Source organism: Phodopus roborovskii, unplaced genomic scaffold, assembly GCF_943737965.1.
Source record: "Phodopus roborovskii unplaced genomic scaffold, PHOROB, whole genome shotgun sequence".
Taxonomy (NCBI): domain Eukaryota; kingdom Metazoa; phylum Chordata; class Mammalia; order Rodentia; family Cricetidae; genus Phodopus; species Phodopus roborovskii.
In genome coordinates, this window is record NW_026126480.1 from 34560798 (window position 1) to 34586091 (window position 25294).

At 47.9% G+C, this 25294-nt stretch overlaps 1 protein-coding gene across 2 annotated transcripts in view; it reads right to left on the reverse strand.

Moving 5' to 3' along the window:
* Gsg1l (GSG1 like) overlaps nt 1-25294 on the reverse strand; it is a 184777-nt gene that overhangs the window by 122746 nt on the left and 36737 nt on the right. For both annotated transcript variants that reach the window (XM_051192912.1, XM_051192911.1), the window contains exon 2: nt 505-552. In XM_051192912.1, the coding sequence (XP_051048869.1) occupies nt 505-552 (48 nt within the window). The remainder of the gene's footprint in view (nt 1-504; nt 553-25294) is intronic.

The window sequence follows — 25294 nt, forward strand, 5'->3', positions numbered from 1 at the left end:
ATCCTCCAGCAGCCACCAGCCCCCTTTGTGAAAAATGTTGGTTCACCACAGTGATTCCTAGTGATTTGTGGTTGAAGCCAAGTCCTACTGGCTCAACTAAGTGCCTCAGGATCAGTCATGTGTGCAAATAGGGCATGGCTCCAGGGGACCTGAGCAAGCAGAGGAAGCAATTCCGGCAGCAGGACAGTCTCTCAGCTGAGAGAATTGGCTCCTTCCTGCCAACTGAGGGACCCTGAGTTTCTCGTCCCTTGTCCCTCAGTCTCCCCAGGAATGCTTGCTGGAGCTTTCCAAGGAAATGGCAGGCCTGTGGGGTAGGATTATCACCCAACCAAGGTGCCCCTCTTTCACTGGCCGCCCCACACTTTGTCACACCCAGAGACAAACAGTGCTGTGGGACAGGACAGCCACCTTCTGGAAGCTCCATGGCTACAGGAGAGACTCCCCAGGCTCTGCAAGCTACCCGACCAGGGCAGGTCCCCAGGGAGGGAAGAGCTAACTACTTACCTTTCTCTGAAGCGGGGGCCAGGTCAATGAAGCTGCGGCATTTCTCACCTTGGGAAAGAAAAGAAGGGTTTCAGAATAGGAGGACACAGCTTCACAATCTGCCTGACCCCTTCCGAGAGTCCGGGAGGCAGCACCACCCCAACCAGACCCATGAGGTAATTCTATAATCAGGATTCCAAGCAGTACTCTGTGCCAGGAGCTTGGGTGGGAACCACCAGCTCTGCATCTTGGCTAAGCCAAGGCCTGAGCTCCTTCGCCTCCTGCCCTTCATCTCCTTCTGGCCACCACCCTACCCAGGCTGTACTTCCAATTCTCCCAAACTCATCCAGTTCTGTTCTGTATGCTGATCACATGAACCATATGCCTGTGCACGTGCACGCACACACACACACATGCACATTTAATAACACTCCATAGAAGATAGCTCAAATTCCCACTGTGGATTCAGAAAGGCTTCCACTGGCCTATCCAGGGTCCTCTCAGCTCCCCAATTGCTCTTGTCTGTTAGGAGCCTCCATAGTTCTCAAAGTTCCCTCAAGGGCTCTGGATCCTGAGCTTCCTGGCAGCCATGTGACAATGACAAGGCCCCCAGTGCTGTGGTGGTAAATGAGGCTAAGACAACATGATCACAGGGGGCTTGAAAGTCCTTCCAAGGAGTTGTCTCCATTCCGATTTGTGTCACTCCTGCCTATGATCCATCAGGCACCCTGGGGTGGACAGCAGGCTGGTGCTCAGGCATGCTTATTTCCACCCTCTGCTCTGCACGGGGAGGTCAGACCCTCCCTTTACAGATGAAAACAGGAAGGCTCTGAGATGCCAAACCACCAGCCTGGGCTGAATGGCAAAACAGTGATGCTCAGATTATGATCAACAATGTAAAGAGAGATGTGTTGACCAGCAAGAACATTCTGGAAGGGAGCGATAAGGAGAACAGGGCTGAGGAGCTGGCCTAGTGGCAGAGCAACAAGCACACGTAAGGACCAGGGCTCAAGCTCAACCACATCTCCACTCAAAGGAAGAAAATGGATTCTTTTGTTAGATTTTGATAAGTATGAAAAAGCATATGGTAGGCATAGAAAGATAGATGATACATACATAGATGATAGATGACAGATCAACAGGTCATAGATCATAGGTAGGTGGGAGGTAGATAGATACATGACAGATAAAAGCCTTAATAAAGACCCACTTATTGCATTTTTCTTCATCCTGCATCTTTTGGGATTGTATTTAAGAATTGCTTAACCCATCTCATGGAGATTCACCCCTTCCATCTTCAAACCTTGTACCTTTGATACTTGCACTTCGCCATGGGTCTATTATGAAAGGGTCCAGCATCGGCACATGGGTCCCAGTTATTCTGGCACCACTACTGCAGATGGCTTCTCAGCACTGAATTGTCTTGGCACATTGGCAAAAACCCATCAGCATGAGTGCAGGCTCCATCTTGTATGTGGTAGTTCTTCATGGCTGCCATTACGCCAGCACTATATTATCTTCGTAGTAAGTTTGGAAATTAGAAATTCTGAGTTTAAATTTTGTTTTGGTGGGCCTGGAGAAATGTTAGATTTTGAATAAATAGTTTTAAACTCTCTTTAATGATATGTTATTTCCCCAAAAGCTGTGGAGGTAAGTGGGGTATTCAAATTCAGACCAGACCAGCACACTGATTGGATCTTGGATTCATTGCCTTCATGAGCTCTTCCCTACACAGAAAAGAAAACCAATGTCAAAAATGATATTCCAGCCAGGTCTAGTGGCAGATGCCTATAATCCCATCATCTAGGAGGCTGAGCTAGGAGGAGGATCATGAATCTGAAGACTGTCCAAACTTGATAGTGAGACTCTGTCTGTCCTAGCTAGGGTTCATATAGCTCTGACAACACCATGACCAAAACCAACTTAGGAGGGGAAGGGTTTATTTCATTTACACTTCCGTGTTCCGTGTAACAGTTCATCATCAAAAGCAGTCAGGGCAGGAACCTAGAGACAGGAGCTGATGCAGAGGCCAAGGAGGGGTGTTGCTTACTGACTTGCTTCCCGTGGCTTGCAAAACCTACCTTTTTATAGAACCCAGGATCAGCAGTCCAGGGATGGCTCCACCCACAATGGGCTGAGCCCTCCCCCATTGATCACTAAATAAGAAAATGCCCTACAGCCAGATCTTATTGAGTCATTTCTCATTTGAGGTTTCCTCCTCTCAGATGACTCTAGCTTGGATCTAGTTGACAACAAACTAGCCAGCACACTGTCTCAAAAAATTTATATTTTACATCCTCGTTGGTATAAAGATGAATGTGTTAAGTATCAAGCACGTTGCCCACTTAAAAGAAATTAAAACATCCGCATGGGCCTGTGAGAATATGGTGGACCCTGACTTTCCCCTGGGCCTCAAGAGGGCAGGCTCCCAGCACCAGCTCTGGCTCCAGCTCCCACCAAGCCTAGCTCTAGGTCATATTTAAGGTTTATATGCCAGGGTTTTGCTGTCTTTTACCTTTAACAGTGCTTTGCTTGAAGTATAATCCACATGGCCCAGGAGTCACTGTTCTAAGGGAGGTCAGTGATTTTCTATGTATCCCCAGTATTGTCACAAGTCTTGGTGACAATCCCTACGATCAATTTTCCACATTTTCATTGTCTCCAAAAGAACCCCTGTACCTATTAGCAGTCCATCCTCCCTTCCTCCAACCCTCCCAGCCCTAGGCTATGACTAATCTATTTTCTGTCTAGGTTTGCTTAGTGTGGGATTTCACAGAAATGGCATTCTCCAGTCAGTGGCCTTTTGTGACTGCTTCCCTCTCTTAGCATCATGGTCCTTAGGTGTCTGAGGTGTATAGTGTATTGGCACGTCATTGATCAGAATTACATCCCTTTGTTTTGCTTTCTGCAGCTCCAGTTACCTGTTGTCAACCACAGTCTCAAAGTAATAAATGGAAAATTCTACAAATAAAAAAACTCAGATGTTTTCGTCACTCTCCATTTGTAACAGCATGGTGCTTGCCCACACTCATTCTAAACCCCACCCCTCTGAGCAATAAATCCACACTGTATACAAAACCTCTTGTCAGCTCCTCAGTAGCCTCTTTGTTATCACCATTCTTGTATCTGGGTAACCCTTATTTTACTTAATGGAAGTCCCAAGCTTAAGGATAATGGGCAAAGGGAAGAGGCTCCATGCAGAGAATGTGGAAGGACAGATAGCTTGGGGACCATGTGGCAGCACTGCAGAGCATGGGGGAAACTAGTCTAAATCCAGTTTGCTCTATAGGAGTGTTCCAGCATCCACCGAGTCTTGGAGACAAAGCAGACAGTACTGTTAATTGCATTTCAGCGATCCATTCTCTAGCCCATAGACATTGGGTATGTGCTCCTTTTGGGGACATTTGCTTGTGTTCATGGACAAGGTTTTTGTTGGCCAAGTTTTTGTTTCTCTAGGGCCTTCTCTGGGAGTAAAATCATGGGTCGTGACCTCAAGAAGACACAGGCTGTCTCCTAAACAGCTGCGCCACCCACAGTGGAGGAGGCCCCTATTTTCCCAATACTGGGGATTACTTGCCCTTTGTGACTAGGGTTATCATTGAAGTGACCTGGTTATATATCTAGTAAGTGCCTGGATAAGTATGAAAAAGCATATGGTAGGCATAGAAAGATAGATGATACATACATAGATGATAGATGACAGATCAACAGGTCATAGATCATAGGTAGGTGGGAGGTAGATAGATACATGACAGATAAAAGCCTTAATAAAGACCCACTTATTGCATTTTTCTTCATCCTGCATCTTTTGGGATTGTATTTAAGAATTGCTTAACCCATCTCATGGAGATTCACCCCTTCCATCTTCAAACCTTGTACCTTTGATACTTGCACTTCGCCATGGGTCTATTATGAAAGGGTCCAGCATCGGCACATGGGTCCCAGTTATTCTGGCACCACTACTGCAGATGGCTTCTCAGCACTGAATTGTCTTGGCACATTGGCAAAAACCCATCAGCATGAGTGCAGGCTCCATCTTGTATGTGGTAGTTCTTCATGGCTGCCATTACGCCAGCACTATATTATCTTCGTAGTAAGTTTGGAAATTAGAAATTCTGAGTTTAAATTTTGTTTTGGTGGGCCTGGAGAAATGGCTCCTCACACAGACATATATGCAGGCAAAACATCAATGCACGTAAAATAAAAATAAATAAATTATTTTTAAATTTTGTTTTGGCTATTCCGGGTTTCTGGCATTTTCATGTGAATTTTAGGACCAGCTTGTCGATTTTTGCAGAAAAGCAAGTGGGAATTTTGTTCAGGATTGCATCAAATCTGGAGGGCACCCGGGGTGGAAGAGCCAGCTCAGTATGGTGTCCTCCTTCCATTACCACTGGCCGCCTTCCCGTCTTCTTTACGTCCACCTGCATTCTTTCAACGTTTTGTAGTTTTCAAAGAATGGGCTTGGTGTTTTTTGCTATGTAACTTCCCGATTCTCTATCTTGTGATTATTAACAGAGTCCTTTCCTTCATTCTACGTTTGGGTTATTTGCTACTGGTATCTGGAAATACGATCAGTTTTAGATGCAGATGCTACATGCTGCCATCGCACTGAACTCATTCACCAAGTCTGATGGCTCTTACTGAGTTCCCAGGATTTGTTGTGCAAAATACAAGCTCATGTCATGTACAAGTACAGGAAGTTTTGCTCTCTTTCCAGTCCTGGTCTCCTTCTTTCTTTTTTGAGGCCATCTGCTTGGACTAAACCTACAGTACAATGTTGACTAGAAGCAGCAGGAGTGGACCCCCTCATCCTGTCCCCGGAGCAATCGTCTCATTCCATTAAGTTTGTGTTAACTGTGGGTTTTCCACTTTTATCCTTTTTAGTCTGAAGCTTTTGATTTTTGTCTGTAGTGGTTTCAGGCATTTGAATATTTGGTCCCCAGTTGGTGGCACTATTTGGGTAGTGTGCTGGCTAGTTTTACATCAACTTGACATAAGCTAGAGTCATTTGAGTGATGGGAACCTCAACTGAGAAAATGCCTCCATAAGATCAGGCTGTATGCAAGCCCTTGAGCATTTTCTTAGTTAGTGATTGATATGGAAGGGCCTCCCATTGTGGATGGTGCCATCTCTGGGCTGATGGTCCTGGGTTCTATAAGAAAACAAACTGAGCAAGCCATGGAGATCAAGCCAGTAAGCAGCCTCCTCCATGGCTTCTGCATCAGCTCCTGCCTCCAGGTTCCTGCCCTGAGTTCCTGTATTGACTTCATTCAGTGATATAGAAGCCAAATAAATCCTTTCCTCCCCAACTTTCTTTTGGTCATGGTGTTTCACTGCAGCAATTGTACCTCTGACTAAGACAGGGTTAGGAGATGTGACCTTGCTGGAGGAAGTGCCTCACTGGGGGAAGGGGACAAAAGCTGGGGTTTATCCTCTGCTACCTGCTTATGGGTTAAAGCAGAGCCCTCAGCTTCTGTTCCAGCTGCCATGTCTCCTTGCCATCATGGACTCTTATCCCTGTGGAATTATAAACCCAAATAAACTCTTCTATAACTTGCATTGGTCATGGTATTTTGCCACAGTAACAAAAAGGTAACTAATATTTTGTCTTTTGTGTTTGAGGCTGTCTCTTCCTTTTGTGGGGTTGTTTTATCATGGGAAAGCACTTACATTCTTTTCATCCCATAATAACCTACAAGAATCCCCACTTTAGAGACAAGCTGAGGCTCTGAGCTTTCTGTAATTTACCCAAGACCACAGAGCCAGCAAATAATGGACCAGATTACAAAGCTCAGGACTACAGACTCCAAACTCCAGGCCCTGAAATACCCCACCCCTCTATTCTCTTTGCTGGTCGGTTTCCATCTCCTGTCACTCCTGCTGCCGCCACATTTTGCAGCTGGGTCCTGTAAGGAATCCCCTGGGAACATGACTCTGGGCAGACAGGGAAATACACATGGGGACTAAGTAAATGGCTCTCGCACTTTTATTTCTGTTTCCCAAAGCAGATATGGTCCAATTCAGCCTATAGCGCCTATGCAGGACAAAGCTGACATTTAAGGAAAAATCATAGAGTTGACATGAGGAAGATAGGAACTTCAACAACAGAAGGCCTAACAGCTGACATCTAAACAGGAAAGATGCCTTAGCCTCCACAAAAGAGATTAATCAGGAGACATTAAAGGGAGAGAGGCTGCCGGGCGCCATATTGATTTGCTGCTTTTACAAGTGGCCCTTACGGCACCAGCATCAATGTGTCTGGTGTTGTTAAGTTGATATGTTTAATTAAACAGATATGAGGGATATAAACCAAAGACAAGTTCACTGACCCTTCTGTCATGCACATACATATAAGCCTGAGGCCAGACCGGAGCACTGTCATCTTGCTGCCACCTGATGGCAGCATTCTTTATTGGACCATGAACTGAAGAGTATAGGAAGGGCCCTGAGGTCATTAGATTTCAGAGGTCCACACTAGGGAAGAGGTCACACACAGAGACTGATTCCATGGGTCTAAAGCCCCCCAGATGATTCAAACGTGCATCGGTGGGCACCTGGTATCCCCAGGGTGCCCCAAAAGGTGATGTGGTCCTGCTTCAGTGGAAGATGACTCTGCTGGCGGTGGGGAGTCGATGCCAGAGGAGATGGGGTTTGAATCTCGCGAGCAGCACCCTGAAGAGATGGCAAGGCCCCCGGGGAGTACTGGCCTGGGGAAGGGGAAAAGCTGAGCTCAGCAAGAATCTGGTATCCCAAAAGAAGAACAGGAGAGTGCCCAAGACCTTGTGGAAATGCTGTGTGACCCGGAGGCTAGAAGGGATCCTCAGCTGTGGGGAGGCTGACTTGCTCCCTCCCCCACGGAGCGGGCACTGTGTCTAGAGAAATAAACACATGGGCTCTTACACACCTAGCAGAGGTAAGGCACAATCACTCCCACAGCCTTGGCGGGTGCTGTTGGGTGATATTTGATTGCACTGTAAAACCCTAAGACTGTGTTAATAAAATTAACCTTGGATCAGGGGCGGAGCCAGCAACTAGTTGACGAGAATTAGCCATAGAGTACAGAGGATGCAAGGAGATGGATAGAGATACACAGGAAGAATAGGGAGGGACTTGGAGATTCACAGTCTTTTTTGGTCCGGGATGTGTAGAGAGAAAGGGGAAGGTCAGCTGGTCACTCCTCTGCTGCTTCTTCGTTCTACCAGGTTTCCACCCCAATATCTGACTCCCGGGTCTTTATTGGTAACAGGACAGCTCAGATAAACACAACAGGGGGCCTTCTCACCATGGCAGTGTACCCTCAGAGACCCACAAGTGGGACTCAGCATGCAGCCTGTACCAGTCACTGGCTCAAGATGTCAGTGGCCAGTGGTGACTGAAGAGAGTCTATGGGTATGGATAGTTAGAACATTTGTTGTCTGGTTGAATGAGAATTGACATAGTGGCCATCTGGGTCACTGGGGCCTGGCAGGAAGCAGATGGTACCTTCCCAAGGGTGTACTGTGGCTATTTATAGCATCACAGACAGGGTGAAGACCTAGCAACCAGGAGGCCCTCACTCCCCAGGGTCTGGAGGAGCAGAGTGTCGGCAGGCCTGCAAGTCTTGTTTGTTTGCCTGTTTATTGTCCTGACTGTCTACAGAACACGCCTGTCCTGGACCTTAGAAGTGACTGTGAGAGCAGTGTCTAAAGCAGCCTGGAGGTCCCACACCCGACCCCATACAGCATGTTCTCTCTCTCTCTCTCTCTCTCAAAAATCAAAATCCATGTACTAAGCTTAGCTAAAAGTGTTTAATTTTGAGTCCTAAAAATATACTTTTTCTTCCCTGCCCACCCATATTTATCACAGCAGTATTCACAACAGTGAAGTTCTAGGACCAGACACGATCCCAGCAAGAGGTGAGTGGGGAAGGAAGATGTGGGAACACGTGCAAAGGAGTTTTGCTCAGCCATAAAGAGTGAAACACTGTCATTTCCAGGAAAACAGAAAGAGTAGATGTTAAGGAAAATAAACAGTATCACAAAGACAAAAATCGTGTTTTCATTCACACAAAATCTAGATTTGAAGGGAAAAGACAATGGACCAAAGAGATGGCTCAGTGGATAAAGGTGCTTGCAGCACAAGCCAGAGACCTGAGTGTATACCCGGGACTATATAGAGTGGAAAGAGAGAACTGACCCCATAGGGTTGTCCTCTGACCTCTACACACTCAGTGTGGCACACATACCCATACACATCTCACAGCCATATACACAAACTAGTAATAGCAATGGTAATAATTAATTTAATTTTAAAAACATGAACATAGAATTTGGGAAGAAGAAGGATGATAGGAGTTGAAATGACCTAAGTATGTCACATATATGTGTGCAAATGTCATAATGAAGCCCCTATCCTGTAGAATACACACTAACAAAAAAAGAAGCAACCTTCCCTTAAGTGAGAGACATCAGCCTTTCAAACTCATGCGACTGAATTCTGTCAAACTTCACTGAAAACTTACTGTGTGCCTGGCTTGGTTCTGGGTGCTGGTAACACAGAAGTGAGCCAGGAAGACAAAACCTCAGCCTTCACACAACCTTCGTTCTGACCCCAGAGCATCTTTGTGCATCAGCTACCCAAACCTTCTCATCAGCACCCCAGCTCTTCTGAATATGACAGCATCTCCACAACCTGGAGGTCACTTGTATTCAGCAACCAACAAAGTTTCATGGGCACAAGAGTCTTGGTCCTCACTGCCTGGGACACTCCAGGATGCTGGAGACGTGACTGTGCAAGAAACAGTGGAAAGCCTTTCCCAGTCTGCCTTTGCACGACCTCTACAGAGGTATGCTCTGAGGGATAGGTGGCAAGCATACGAGCAAGCACAGGGAAGGCAGAGGACAGAACAAGATGTGTCAGATGCACTAAAAAGAGGGAAGGGACACAGGGAAGGCTGTTGACACTGTGGGGCAGGGGTGGCTTTGAGGGCAACATATTTTGCCACCAAGCAGAGAACCAGAACACTCTGCGGTCATCATAGACACTTTATCTTTTATATTGGTTTTATGTTTGGCTTTTTGAGACAGCTCATGCCCAGACTGACCTCATGATCTTCTTGACTTCCTGAGTGTAGGAATCACGGGTATATACCTGGTACCAGCCCTGTAGAAATCATGTCTTTGAGTGCCACCCTTCACTCTCTGGGTTACCACCTCCCATCTGACCCTCTGTTATGGATAGTTTTATGTCAACTGACACCAGCTAAGAGTTATTTGAGAGGAGGGAGCCTCAACTGAGAAAATACCCTACCAGACTGGCTTGTGGAATAGGTCTAGGGTGCATCTTCTTGGTTGGTTACTGATGTGGGAGGACCCAGCTCACTGTGAGCAATGCCACCCCTGGGTGCATAAGAAAGCAGGCTGAGCAAGTCATGAGGAACAAGCCAGCATGCAGTGTCCCTCTGTGGCCTCTGTGTCAGTTCCTGTCTCCAGGTTGCTGCCCTGCTTGTTGAGTTCCTGCCCTGACTTTCCCAGTGATAGACTGTGATGTGGAACTTAAGCTTTCCTCCCCAAGCAGCTTTGGTCATGGTGTTTCATCACAGCAATAGAAGCCCTAAGACACCCTCTATGTCTTGACCCTTTCTACTCACCCCTGCAACATTTTGTGCAGGAGGATCTTCTTCATCCTTCAAGATCCAGATCAAGCATCTTCCCACTCTGTCACTAGGACCCCACCTTGCTCACCAACCATCTGCCTCATGGTAGAGACCCAACCCACATACCCAACTCTGAAAGTCCATGTCTTATAACTATGTCTCATTTTATATCAGCTCCTGATTCAGACCCAGGAGAGCCAGCCCAGACAGGAAAGGGGGCTCCCAGGAACCCAGTGAGAGCACCTCTGGCCAGGACAAAGCTCTGTTAGCCTCCATGCACTCCCCACCCACCACTGTGGGGTTGTTTTGAAACAAACCTCAGACACTGGGTAAAAAAAAAAATCTTTTGAAGACATTCAATGAGACAAATAGAAGCCCGTGACTTCCTGAACCCCAGGGCTCCATTCCCCCAGGACTGCTGCTGGCTTTCTGCAGCCCAGACCTCTGTCCCTGCTACAACCCCTGATCTTCAAGGGCCTGGCTAGAGGACTGGAATCCAAAAGATGCTTTTCATGCGGCAGCTTAAGTTATCAGTAGACCCATCTGTACTCAGATCCTGGGGAGCTGGCCCAGACAGGAAGGAGGTCCCCAGGAATCTAGTGAGTACACCACTGGTCAGGACAAAATTGGCTCACTTTGACTCCACATCCAGGCTAGGTTCTACAGTGTCACCACAATAGGTTGCTCCTGCAGTCTAGGTCCCACTGAGAAATACATTACTGTATAGACTATAGGAAAAGACAGGGTGCCCCAGGTCAACAGAAGGCTGGGCAGATTGAGCTGTTTAAAGGGGGGTTTATGCAGTTATGAGTTCAAATCCCAGCTCAGCCACCTGTTAAGCAAGATATACCAGACCAATAATTGGTAGTTTTTCCCCCGATGAAGGATTATCACTGTAGCCTCCTATATTGACAGGAGGACTAAATGAGCAAATGGGTGTGAACAAGATGCCTTAGCTTGTTCAGGCTTAAGTCAGGCAGCACCTGCAAAGGAGTTGGCTCCACCCCTGCTGACTTTCATCACAGGTCTCAAGGCTCCCTCTTCAAAAGGAAGGTACTCTAAGGAAAATGGGATTTGGGTTTAATTAGCTGCATAACTTTCGTATGTTGGACCACCTTTCTGATCCCTTTCCTCGCCTGCCAAGTGGAAGTCTATCTTTATACTGTGGCCTCCTCCTATGCACGGGTTATACATCCCAAGATCTTCAGCTGCCTGAAACCACAGAGACCCAGGTCCTGTAGATACTGTGTGCTCTTTTAGGCACAGTAACAATGTAAGAGAAGTTTTGTGAAGCTGCTCTTTCCTGCCCATGATGCTGCAATCGATCGTCAATCTGTAGAGAATGGCTGATGGGAGGGGAGTTTATACTGCATGGACACACCAGACAAATGGAGGACTCCCGTGGACCAGAGAGCGCTGGACCTCATCACGCTGCCTAGAATGCCTCCTCACTTAAAATTTATAAATTTTATACTTCTGGGATTTTCTATTTGCTATTTTTATTATGTCTGACTGCTGATTGGCAAAACCACAGAGAATAAGTAGGGATTAATACACCCCCCATTCTAGGTTTGTGGACAGACTGAAATAGTAGAATGCAGAGCACCTGCCCCAGGTTTGGCTCAATTTATGACAGCTGTCTTTTATTCCTCCCCTGGGTTTCAGGTAAGATGGGTTTACTCCCACTTGGAGAGCCCTGAGCATCACTGGAAGCCAGAAGCAGGAAGCCGTAATTTTGCATGCTCAGCAGGAGCAGGGGTGGGAACCTGGCATAGCCACAGCAGAAACAAGGAAAGAGGCCAGAGACAGATGCCTAGTGCTGGCAGAGATGCGGGGAGTGCTACGGATTAGCCAAGTTGCCCTTGGCATGGACACACAGAAGCTCTGGTCTTTGCTGGCAGTAGAGCTTGGTTGGTGAGAGAGGGGATGCGGGGAGCCCACCAACCTTGGCTGAGTCTGGGGACTGTGATTTCATTCGACACCCTAGCAGATGGTGAAGCTGAGATTTCTGCAGTAAGGGTGGGAGACAGGCAGGAGATGGAGGGCAGTGGTAACCTTGGCTTCACAAAGTCAGCCAACAAATTACATTTGTTAACATGGAGATGTTTGGTTCGGTTTGGTTTGATTTGGTTTGGTTTAGAAGAGAGGCTATGTAGTACAGAGCCTTAAACTCACTGTAACTCAGGCTGGCCTTGAGCTTGGGTCATTCCTGTGTCCATCTCATGAGTGCTATAAGGAGATATGGGTGCCACCATTCCCTGCTCTGTAGCCACACAGTGTGTATCCTTTGTATCAAGCCCTTTTCCAAGTGCTTTACACATGCGGCTCACCAGCACACCACCAGCCCTAAGAGGCAGGTGCTATTACCATCCTCTTCTCTACAGATAAAGAAACCGAAGCATGGAAAACTTGAGTCTAACATCACTCAGCCATCAGGGGAGTCAGAGGCCAAACCCAGGCAGTATGGCACAGAGCCTTTGTTCTAGACACTGTCCTGCACTGCCTCTTAGTAGCATTGGCAGGATCTAGAGAACCCCATTTATCCTGTGGGAAGTCTCCGAAGAGGCCTCCCCTAGATTGTCAGAAGAGCTGGCAACTTCCCAGGAGAGACCCAGCTGCAGGGTCTTGGATCAGGCTGGTTCCAAGTTGGACTCTGGTCTTGAGACTGGCCCCACAAAGAGCCAGAGCCCTGGACGTGCTCATGGGAACCTTTCTCTAAGTAGGTAATTTCAGCCTGCTGGGAGGTCATAAAAGATCAGAGTCTGGTCCCCAGTAAATGTGCCAGTACGTTAAGAGACAATGGGCAAGGGCGAAGCCCCATGCTGGCCAGATGGAAGGAACAGTGCCGGGGCGGGGCGGGGTGGGGGGCAGAGCAGGCCAGCAGGCCCTGCAGGGTGCCTCTCCTCTCATACCAGGCTGGCAGCGGAGCCTTGGCAAGCAATTCTTGGAGTTCTCTGGAGGCCTCTGCCGGTTGAACTGACAGGGCAGCAGATGGCACACACTTATTCGCTGATGATATTTCGATTTATTTATCTCTTACAGATGGTGTCAGGCCTTGATTCCTGGCAGGAGTCCAGAGTTGGGACATCTTTCTGGGGATAATGGTCTCTACAAGTGGAGGGCAGACTGAAGACAGAGCCCCTGCTGGCACCCTGACTGGCACCACCGTGGCCTCCAGACGCCTCTGCTCCGGCATTTGAGGAATTGTAGGTAAACCAAGGAGTCAGATTCATTCTATGAGATTCCTACAGAACCTAAATTCTTATTTGTTATTGACACTCTAGCTGGGCATGGTGATACATACCTGCCATCACAGAGGATTGCATGTTCAAGGCCAACCTAAGCTATATAGCAAGATTCTATTTCACAAACACAAAACAAATCTTTTAATACCACAGTGTTAGCACTCATGTCTAGTCCTCTCTCTACCATTTACGAACTCTGTGGCCCATGGCAGACTCTCTGGCTTTTAGTTTCCACCTCTATTTATAAAGATGTTATGAAAATGCCTGCAGTCAGAAACATGGAAATAAAGGGATTCTGTGTCCCCAGCCCCACTCCAAGCCAAGCTTTTACTTTCCACACAACTATCACCTAGTGTATATGCAGTGTAATAAGCTTGCTAGCTATCTACCAGATAATGTTTCCACATCCAGAAATGGAGCCAGGCCAGCATGCCCTGTATCTGGATGAGGTCTCCTGACTGAGTCTCACTCCTGTGAGTGTGAGTGGTGTATGGAACCACCCACGGGGGCTCTTATATAGAAGCCGGCCTTCTCTTTCCTCCAGGCAATGGCAGAGAAGCCAAGTGGGAATCCCAGCCCTTAAGTCACCAGGTAGAAGGAAACTGCCTTTCTCCATAATCTCTGCATTGAAGAGTCACTTGAGTGGGAAAGCAAGCATCGCCTGTGAACAGGGAAACCTATGCTCTTTCTGCAGCAGCCAGTATCACCCTAGACAGAGGCAGGCTTCTGTCCAATGAGATGAGATACTCCAAGGGCCTGGTGTGAAGTCAGCATTCAGCAAATGGCCCTTTGTCTTTATTCCCAAGGTTCTTTCTGAGAGCTCTTCCCTGCTAGCTGCAGGAATCCTTCAATGTCCAACCCATTCTCCCTCCCCAAATGCATGTTTAGAAGAGAAATTGAAAAGGAGAGGGCAGTTACAGGGTAGCCAGGAGGCCATGGCCCACTCATGGAGCTGCCTCCCTTGAAGAAATGCTTCCTGGGATTGGAGAAGGGCTAGGGAACTCTAGGGTCCAATTGCAGAACCTGAGAGCCAGAGAGGGCCCTGAGTGGCTTGTGATCTGTCTGTAAGCCAGATGTTTGGATAACAGCTGGGGTTACTCCCTCATTCTATTTACTCCCTCGTTCAAAAGAATCTCAGGGAAAGCAAAGATGCCAACCCTCGTGGCAAGAATGAACCACAGTCCATGTGCACACTGCTGCCATGCCCACATGCTCTTGGTGGGACCTCACAACCACCTGGAGGTAGGAGGAAAAATGGTGGATGAAAAATCTGATGTGCCAGGAGGTCAGAAGACTCACTCTAAAACACATGGACAGGAAGAGGAGATTCAGAGCCCCTGCTTTTCTTCAAGACACTTGTTGGAAGGATTTGACACAACCAAAGAATGGCCCCGCTTGGAAGCCACACCACTCTGAAGGGTGCTGAACTCAGCAGTGAAAGGACAAAGGCACCTGTGGAGATGCCATATTCCAGCAGCTGGTAGAGGACTAGGCCAGACTGTGCCTCCCTGGGTCCCTCCAGGGGCTCACAACATGAGCATAAACATTGAATTACTTCATGAGGCTTCTGCTGGATAGTTTGATGTCAACTGGACACAAGCTGGAGTCACTGGAGAGGAAAAAGCCTCAACTGCGAAAGGCCTTACTTAATAAGATCAGGCTTGTAGCCTGTAGGGTATTTTTCCTAATTAGTGATTCACGAGGGAAAGCCCAGCCCATTGTGCCTCTGCTACTCCTGGGCTGGTGGTCCTGGGTTCTACAAGAAAGCAGCAAGCCAGTAAGCAGCATGCCGCCATCAACTCCTGCCTCTGGGTTCCTGCTCTGCTTGAGTTCCTGTCCTGACTTCCTTTGATGATGAACAGTATATAGATGTGTAAACTAAATAAACCTTTTCCTTCCCAACTTGCTTTTTGGTCATGTGTTTCATTGTAGCAATACAAACCCTAAGACAGAGCCCGTTCCCCCTCCAGGCTCCCTTTCCCTCCAAAGGGGTTACTTCCAGGAGAAAAGTTTGCTTTGACGCAGTAGTTTTTAACTGATCCTCCAACACTTGCTGAGAGAAGAGGGACAGGTGCCATGGGGGACAGGGGTGGGGGTGGGTGGCCCCATATGGCAGGGATGAAAACAAAATGAGAAAAGGTTGCATTCTCCAGCTAGCATCTGATACATTGCTTTCATTTTATGCTCACACTCTGTTAGTGTGGTGTACACACACACACACACACACACACACACACACACACACACACACACACACACAATTCTTCTATTTTAGGCAATTCCTACTGGCTTTCCACTTCTAATTGTGATATAAAACCTCCCCTTTAAATTCATTTATATAAGGAAAATATGAACCAGCACAGAACAAAACAAGTCACAGTAGAATGCGAGTTTGCTGTTAGGAATAAATTTATAAAGGTGCTATGAAAATGACTGCAGTCTAAGAGACACCGGGATAAAGGAATTCTGTGTCTCCAGTCCCACTCCAGGCCAAGCTCACAGAGCCTCCACCCTGCACAAAACTGGAAGATAGTTCACACCAAGGCTTGTTCAAACAATGTTTCTCGGAGTCGTGCAGTGCACAGCCTGTATGAAAGTACACAGCAGCCGCGCATATTTTTAGAGTAACAAATGTCCCAAACAAACTAGCGAAGGAAGATAATCTTCCAGCCAGCTGCTCTGACTGGCCGGCAAAGTTCCCCACTCAAAATGATGTGTTCTTCTGTTCATGATTACCTGACAGCATCCCCAGCTCAAGGGACCATCTGGCAGCCCCAACAGTTAAGTGTTGCCCAACCCATCCTCAGGATGGAGAAGAGAGAAACAGAAACAGGCTCCTCTTGAGAGACATGAGGCATAAGCCATCGAGGCTTCAGGAGGGTGAATGGCAGGTTCAAGTACAAAGGCGACAGGCAGCTGATCTCACACACAAAAGCACTTGAAACTGTGACACCCATGTGCCATTCTTGAAAAGGCTAGCTGACATGGAAACCCAGATCCCCAGGAAAATGAAAAACACTCAAGAACAGAGACTGTAGAGTGAAAACATCAAGGCTGGTAAGGGCTCTACAGACAATGCCATCAAAGGACACAGAAGAGGATACAGTTGCTATGACATCCATACAAACCTCAAAAGTCAGATGCTTGGAGGCAGGGGGAGTACAAGTCCCCACAGTGTCTCCAGAAGCACCTGTGGCAAGACTTCAACGTTTAAAGATTTGTCTATCCCATCCCCTCCAATTAGAAAGTTCATTATCCACCCAGGCCCACGGTGACAGAGAAGGAAAGAGTTTTAAAGTCATGCCTCACTGATGAACATAAGAGTGGACCTTACTTTTCCTCAGAGACCTCAGCATCAATGCATCTCCAACCCAAGGCCACTGAATGAAGACCTCCAGCACCCTATGAAGTAAACACAGACAGACAGACAGACACATACACACACACACACACACACACACACACTCACTCACTCACCCTACTCACACTCACCATACATACCCGTCTACCCCTCATCCACACACATTGGTCCACTGCCTGCCCCTCCCCCAGACCTACAGAAGCACAGAGATATGGGATCACTTTCAGTCTGCATTCTGTCCACATCTTGTCAGAAGCACCCTGTCCTCAGACTTATTCAAATGCAGGCTCTGAGAAATATGTATCTCTGTGACCAGAGACACCATTTCCTGGAACTCATCTTACACACAGGCAAAGTAACACAGTCAAGATCACTGGTCGCAGCATTATTTAAATGGTGAAGGACTGTAAGTGACCTAACTTTCCATTAATTAAGTAAAGAACTTACATTTGGCTTTTGAAAGGTTCTCACTCATTAAAATGAACAAGGCAATCTTTCTCAGAACATTACCAGAATATCAGTATTCATATTATTAATATTAATTTTATACAGAATATTAATATCACATGGGAAAGTAAGTATCTCACGGTAGTTCCTCGAACAAGTAGAATGTTCACAGTAACTCAGAATGTGGCTGGATTACCTGGAGTGGTACTGTGGTTTAGATGTGGCCTATCCCCCACAGGCTCATGTGTCTAAACACAGGCTCCCAGCTGGTGGCATTGTTTCTGGGGGAGGACAGGAGCTTTAGGAGGCTGGATCTGGCTGAATAAAGTGGGTCCTGGAAGGAGTCCTGACGCTCACTCCCAGTTCCAGCCACTGCTTCCTAATCTGACAGGATATGAGGGGTTCTGAATAGACATTGCACTGCTGTGAGCCTGCCATGCCCTCCCACCCTGAGCCAAAATAAACCCTCCATATCTTTTTTTTTTTTTTTTTTTTTTTTTTTCTGAGATGGGGGTCTCTGTACATAGTCCTGGATATCCTGGCACTCACTGTTACCAGAATGACCTCAAAGTCACAAGTGCTAGAATTGAAGGTGTGTGCCACCATGCCCAGCTTAATCCTTCATATATTAAAGGCTTCGGATCATGTTTGGTCACAACAGCCACCAAATTAACTAACTCGAGCAGTAAACACCAGCTGCAGTTACAGGCACCTCAAGCTCTTAGAGGCTCCTTCTGGGCTTCCTGTCCTACCTGGCTCATCCATGCAGAGGCTCAGGGGCTCAAAACATGGCTGTATTACTACCTGCCTCAGTCCAGGGTGACACATATCACCTCTCTTTTTACTCTACTGGCCAGACTAGTCACATGACCAGTCCCCAGTGCAAAGGAGACTGGGATATGCAGAGGAGCCCATGGCTTTCAATAGGCACAGCAATGAACACATCAGTTACAACCGTTCTCAACAGGTGACAGCTCAGGAACCAAAGGTATGGAAGAATGGAGACACGGCCTGTGATCTTCGTGCTAGGACTTTCCCCTGGCCCACACCAAGCCCGAGCCCTGTTCCTTGCCTGCTCACATTGTATAGCCTGTGTGCTCAAAATCTTAACCAGAGTGATGACATCTGGGACAATGCTGTGTTTCCCTGTGCTGGGACAGAACAGTCGCTCTGGCCAAGACCTCAGCTCATAATCTGCAGGGAAATAAGCAGGAGTTGGCTGAGCCTTGTGTCTCACCATGCCTGCCAGCACCAGTTTATTCATAAGTGTCTAATGATGACACGAGGCAGATGTTCTGAGCTGATTTTCCCCTGCAGACTATTGCAAGAAGGGAAACCAAATCTATTTTCTTAAGCAAGCATCAGATGAAGCTTGAACAAAACCAATAACTTTCATGACGTTCAGCTTTCGAAGCTTCCCATAGACGCTCGCAGAGCGTCATTTCAGAGGTTTACTTGGCAGTTGTTTACTGTCTAGAAAGAAATATTACTGCTTCCTATCGGTGCACTTCCCCTCCTCCGCAGCCTTCCCCGCAGCAGCAGTCTTTTACCCTTGTAGTTTAGAATTCTAATAATAATAAAAAAAAAATGTCCCAGACCCTGACTCTGCCCAGCTATCACTGAAACAAGCCCCCCAACCCTGACAATCCCCTCGCCAGTGTGGGGCTTGAGCCCAGTGACACATGCGGGGAAACTGCTCTGCTGCTAACCACACCCCAGGCCCACATGCACTGCAGTTTTTTGCAGCTAGGCCTCCTGCAATGAAAAGCAGCATCTATAAGTAGAGACTGTGCAGGGAGACACCAGTTGTGCAGTGGTGTTATGCAGGGAGTGGGTTTCTCAAGCTCTCCATGGATCTTGTGCTGTGTGTCCCCAGCTCACAGACAGAACAGACCCTGGTGGCTTAGCTAGGGAGGCAGTGGAACTCTGGACTTCCTTCTTCCCCATTAGCACACACAGGTAAATCTGGTCCCTCTTCTGGGAAGGTGAGGGATGCAGCCAATAACAACTCACGTCTGTCTCTTGTGGGGCTGTACCCAGCAGACTGTGACATCTAAGAACCTGACAACTCTGTGTGTGTGTGTGTGTGTGTGTGTGTGTGTGTGTGTGTGTGTTCATGCAGGAGACATGAAGGGCTGTCATCTACAGTGTTTGGCTTGATGGCAGGGCTATTTCTTTACAGTATGGAGCATTTTGAAGGACAGCTGTTTAAGAACATATCTAATTAATACACTGGGTTCTGAGAGACACCAGCAGAAGGCAGCCTGGACTTCTGGAGACCTCTATCTGCTAACTAACCCAGAATGGGCTGGGGCTCAGACCAGAACCTCCCCAGGCAGAGTCTAGTCTTGAGAGCCTAAGCCAAGGTCCCTAGTCAGGGACGGAAGAACAAAGAATGCTCATGGGGCAGCACCCAGGGCCCACAGGAGACAGGCTAGACATCGGACACTGGATAGATGGTGATTCAAGGTGACCCTGGCAGAGCTGAATTACCTTTGTCCTCCTGTTTGCCATCCACAACTGTCAGCTGGTCCCCAGTCAGATGCAGGGCACACAGCTCACAGCAGCCAGAGCAGGAAAACTGAAGCTCTTAGCAACAGATGCCGCTAAGCTCCCAGCGATTGAACTCTGGGCTCTTTCACTTTGGGTTTTTTTTTTTTTTCAGTGAAAAAAAAGAAAAAGAAAAGAAAAGGCCCACTCACTGAGCACCTACTGTGTGAGGCACTATGGGAACACTGAGAGCTTGGGGATGAGTAAGGCAGGAAATTTACAGTCCAACAGAGTAAAATGACAGATGGTGATGAAAAGAGTGTCCTGAATGACACGGGTGCTGTCAAGGAGTGGCAGGGTATCATGAGAGATGATTGTCCCCGCTGGACCTGGATGAGGATAAGGCAGCCATGTAAAGACCAGGAGAAAGGCACTGCACAGCCCAAGCTCCTGTGGTAGAAATGAGCTCCGAGCACTGACAGAACACAGTCCAGAAGACCATGGTGGACAGCAGGAGGGGGAGATGGAAAGGTGGGAAGGGTGGGGTCACTCAGGCCTGGAAAAATCTGTGAGGTGGGGCTCATGGAGGGAGTGAAGCAAGAAAGCCAGGAGAGCCCAGATCTGTTTGCATTCTCGTTGCATTTTTGTTTAGTTTGTGTGTTTACGTGCTCAAGTATACTGGGATATTATTGTGGAGGTCTGAAGATGACCATAGGAGTCAGATTTATTCTTCTACTATGTGGGTCCTGAGTATCAAACTCAGGTCAGTCTCTCTCTGGCTTAGCGACCAGCACCTTCATCCACAGAGCCATCGTGTTGGCCCTCCATTTTGTTCTAAAAGCTCCATCTGGAAGCTGATTGGAGGAGCTTTCATTTGAGAGGGCTGACAGACAGGAGAGAGTCCACTCTCCTTCAGTTCAAGGGCAACAGGGACAGAGAACTGCCTCAGGCCAGGCCAGTCCCCTCTGGCCACCTTGGCTTCCAAATTTCTCTCTTCAGTCCCCAGAACATAAACTTCCTCACCTGCCCCTAGCCTCTACATGTACCCAGCCCTTGGGGGGTCTGCCCAGACAACCAGTCCTCCAGCTTCCCAAAAGAGGGAAGCCTACTGGTCCAGCTCTACTGGATGGAAAGATAGAGCTAGAAAACATGGCTGCCAGCAGGTGGTGCATGCTGTAGGTGGGAAGCTCTGCAAAGAGGGCCAGGCTGGGAGACCCATCCAAAGTGTCACTGCTCAGACCTTCCTAGAGTTCCCTCTGGTGACTATTGACTTCCTCCGTTCCCTTCTCAATCAATCATCACCCCCACCCCAACAGTGGAACCAGAGGCTGGCTCAGAGATCCTTGGACTTTGAAGGTAGGAAGCCTCTCACAGAACACTGGGGACCCTAGAGACCCTCATCAGAGGGGAAAGACCAAATCCAAAGGTGGAGGCAGGTCTGGAGGGCAGGAAGATAGCAATGAAGACCTTGAAACCTGGAGTCGGGAGCAGAAAGGCACACTGCTGCACATCTGAGCTGCCCATGGCAGTGTCTGAGCTGTCCATGGTGGGGTTCTGTGTACCTAGACAGACACAGAGCCTACAGAGTGGTTGGGGGGAGCCCAGCGTGGCTTCTCTTTCAGCCCAGGACCTCCTCTCTTGGACAGACAACTTTTGCACTGCCCCTCATTATGGCAACCCGAATCGCTGCCAGAGACCCCAAGAAGAGCCAGGGATGTTAGGCACAGCCCGACCAGCCTCAGTCTATAGAAAGTTTAATTACAAAAGGATCCTGGGAAGGGTGTGGAGGAACTGAGAGCCGATGTCTGGGTGGGTGTTGAGTGGTTCTCAGTCTGCCAGGTCAGGAGGAGGACGGAGGGAAAGGAGCAGCCAGACTGCCTTACAGTCCTGGTGGTACAGGCTGGCCCCTTGCAAGGACTGTGGAGAAGAATGTCACCAGGCTTTCTCTTCCTCACATGCTCACGTGTTTTCCTCTGCATACACATCCCCTTACTTTGCAAGGAATTAGGGCTCAGGGAATGACTTTATTGGAACTTGATGATGCTATAAAGATGCTCTCTCCAAATAAGGTCCCATCCTGAAGTGCTGGAGGTCATGACTGAAACATCAATTTGATGTCACAGTGCAGATCCTTGCTTGAGTTAACTTTGCTAAGCCTCAGTTTCTTCAGCTGTGCAATGAGCATAAAGACAATTTCTCCCTTAGTGTCTGGGGAGTTGCCGACCATCCAGCCAGGCATTGTGACTGTTAGCTAGTATTCTATGAAGCCAGCACAGTAATGCCCCACCCCTCTACACCTTCATTCTCAGAACCTGTGGATGTGACAACATGACCAAAGGAGCTTTGCTGATGTGAAGGCTGCAGACTCTGAGATGGGAGACTAACAAGGGATTATGCAAGGGGACTTGAAGTAGTCGTGGACTGCAGAGGTGGAAAGATGAAAGGACAGCAGAGAGACATAACAGCCACGACAGATCTACACCCACCATCATTGGATATAGATGAAGAAGGGAAGTAAGGATCCAAGGATTGTGGCAACTTCTAAAAGCTGAAAACAGCTTCCACATACAGTCAGAAAGAAAGTGGGGACACAGGTCCTACGCCTCTAAGGAACCGATTTCTGGTGATCAGCATGAACAGGGGTCATGTCTCCTTGGTCCTTCAAAAAGCAACAGCCTGGTTTTAGCTGGCTAAGGTATACTGTAAATCAAGAGTTAGTATCATTTAAGGGGATAAGCTTGTGGTCATTTGTTAAGGCAGCCACAGGAGGCATACACTATGGCATACACTATGAAATACTGATCGAGAGGAAATGGACCACACCCTCCAGTTAGAGGCCAAGTGGACATTAGTGCTCCCTAGAGGCAGCACGCCTCTCTGCAACAGCAGAGAGCCCTTTCCCCTCTCCACAACACACCTGAGAGCAAGCTGGGATTCACACACCTGGCCTTGAAGCTGCCACAGTTCTCTCTAGGCAGAAAGAAACAAAGATAAAGAGGGTTTACCTGGTTAGTGGGACACCTGAATGACTGAGGGAGGTGAGTGAGCCCGGGATCCCACAACACACATCCTCCACTACTCAAGACAGGACCCTGAGAAGGCTAAGTGATGCTTCCTCTGCCAAGATGCCTCCTCATCATCCTCATCCTCAGAGTTTTGGCAGTTCCTATACACAGAAAAAGGGTTTTACTTTACTGAGGTAAAGCCCAGCAGTTAGAGATTATCCCAGACCATCCAGGCTAGGCAGTGCCTTCACAAGATTCTTCTAAGAGAGAGGCAGAGGGATCAGAGGGAGGAAGAGAAAGAGAACAGGAATTCAGATGCTCATGCATGTGAGCACTTGCACCCAGCTGGCAGCACTATTTAGGGGGACTGTGGGACCTTTGGGCAGACTGTAGAATTCCACTGGAGAAAGTGGGTTGTGGGGAACAGCCCTAGGCTACAGCCCTGCCCCATTCTAGCCTGAGTTCCTAGTCAGCCACTAAGCTGTGAACAAACTGCCCCAGGCTCCTGCCTCCTCACACACCACCACGGCTTCCCACCATGACCTGAGCTAGAAGAGACCTAAGTTGCTTCTGCCAAATGTTGTATCCCTCAAACAAGAAAAGTAACAACTAAACTGAAGAGAAGAAGGACAAATGATCAAGAGGAAGGCAATGTTGACACCATAGACCCTCAAAATGAGCAGGCTGGACTTTCAGGATTGACAGTTCCTGAGGCCAGGTCTCCCAGCTCTAGAAACTGAACCTCCAGAAGGAGGCACCCTTGCCACACACTTAGGCTTCTAACCTAAGGACTAGAAGACAGTAGGAATGTACTGTTTCATGTCAGTGACTGTGCTGTAAATCGGGGACCTTGCTATCTCCACTGTCCCTGTGCCAGACCACAACTACAGCTTCCTTGGCCTCCCTGCCTGCCTCTTTTTGTTTGCATGTTTGTTTGGGTTTTGAGACAGAGTTTCTCTGTGCTGCCCTGGCTATCCTGGAACTCACTCTGTAGACCAGGCTGGCCTTGCACAGAGATCTGCCTCTGCCTCCCAAGTGCTGGGATTAAAGGCATGCACCATCACACCTGGTTCCATGTCTGTCTCTTAATAACCCTCCAACTGTCCCAATCTCTGGGGAAATGAATTAGATCATGTCATCTCCCTGTTGGGAATATATAGATCAGGTCCTCACTGTGGCCAGAAGAACAAGGTGAGACATCTCCACCAACACTCACTGCACATCTTAAAAACAACAGTGACCAGGTGCAGTGGGACATGCCTGTGATTCCAGAACTCAGGAGGCAAAGACAGGAGGATTACCATAAGTTCTGGGCCAGCCTAAGCTACACAGCTCACAAAAAGCATTAAATCAGCCAGAAGTGTTTCTTAGCTGGTAGTCACTCACCAAGCCCCAGCACCTGAATCCAACCCCATGATCCACAGCAGAAGAAGAGAATTACTCCTGAAAGCTGTCCTCTGACCTCCACACAGGTGCCTCACAGCCACGCACACACACACATGTACACACACACACGTACACACACAGAGACATACACAGTTGGACATACACATACAAATACACACATACACAAACACAGACACACATGCACACAGTGACACACACACACACACAGAGATAACACAGAGACATGGATATATGCACAGACATACAGACACATGCACAGATACATAAGCACATGTAAACATACAGAGAGACAGAAATTAAAATTTTCAAATTGAATTACAAAATCATTAAAAACAATGACAAAGAACAGTGGACAGGAGCTGTGGTCCAGGTGTCAGTATTGTTAACTCACAGGTACCCTAACCAGTGCAGCCAAATCTGGGCACAGGTGCCTTGTATGGGAGGTGACCTTCGTCCCTTCTGTGTGGTCCTAGACGGATTTCTATGGTTGTGATAAAAATTCTGACCAACAGCAATTTGAAGAAGAAAGGTTTATTTCACCTTATGGCTTATTGAGGGACATCAAGGCAGGAACTGGAGCAGAGGCCATGGAAGATGCTGCTTACTGGTTTGTTCTTGATGACTTGCCCAGCCTGCATTTCTAAGCCATCCAGCACCACCAGCCTAGGGATAGCACCACTCTCAGTCATGACTTGTCTACAGGCCAATCTGATGATCTCTGATGATCTGATGGTGGTTTTCTAAATTGAGGTTCCTCCTCTCATATGAAGAAAAAAAAAAGATGTACCAAGATGACAAGAGAAAGAGAGAAGAAGAAGAAGAAGAAGAATCAGCCAGCACATCTGTCCCTCCCCCTCCTCTGCCCTGGAAACCATACTCTGGCTTCCCTGCAGTCCTCACACGCTAAGCAACATCTAGACTCAGTCATTGTTCCTGCTGTCCCCGTTGCCCTAGGGACATCCCTCTGGGGGCTCATGCTCTGAAAAAGGACTTCCTGATTACTCATTACCAAATAACACTGGGTCCCTCATGCCCTTTTCTCTGCAGTGACCCTGCAGCCCTCACACCTGAATGGGGGCGGAGGCTTTGTGGGTGCTTATCATCTGTCTCTCCACTGGACACTCTGCTCATCGAGTCTGGGGTACCTGGCCTCTCCAGTAAAGATCATGGAGCATAGAGCACAGGCCTGCCCACATGCCTTTGCTGAGTAAGTAAGCAA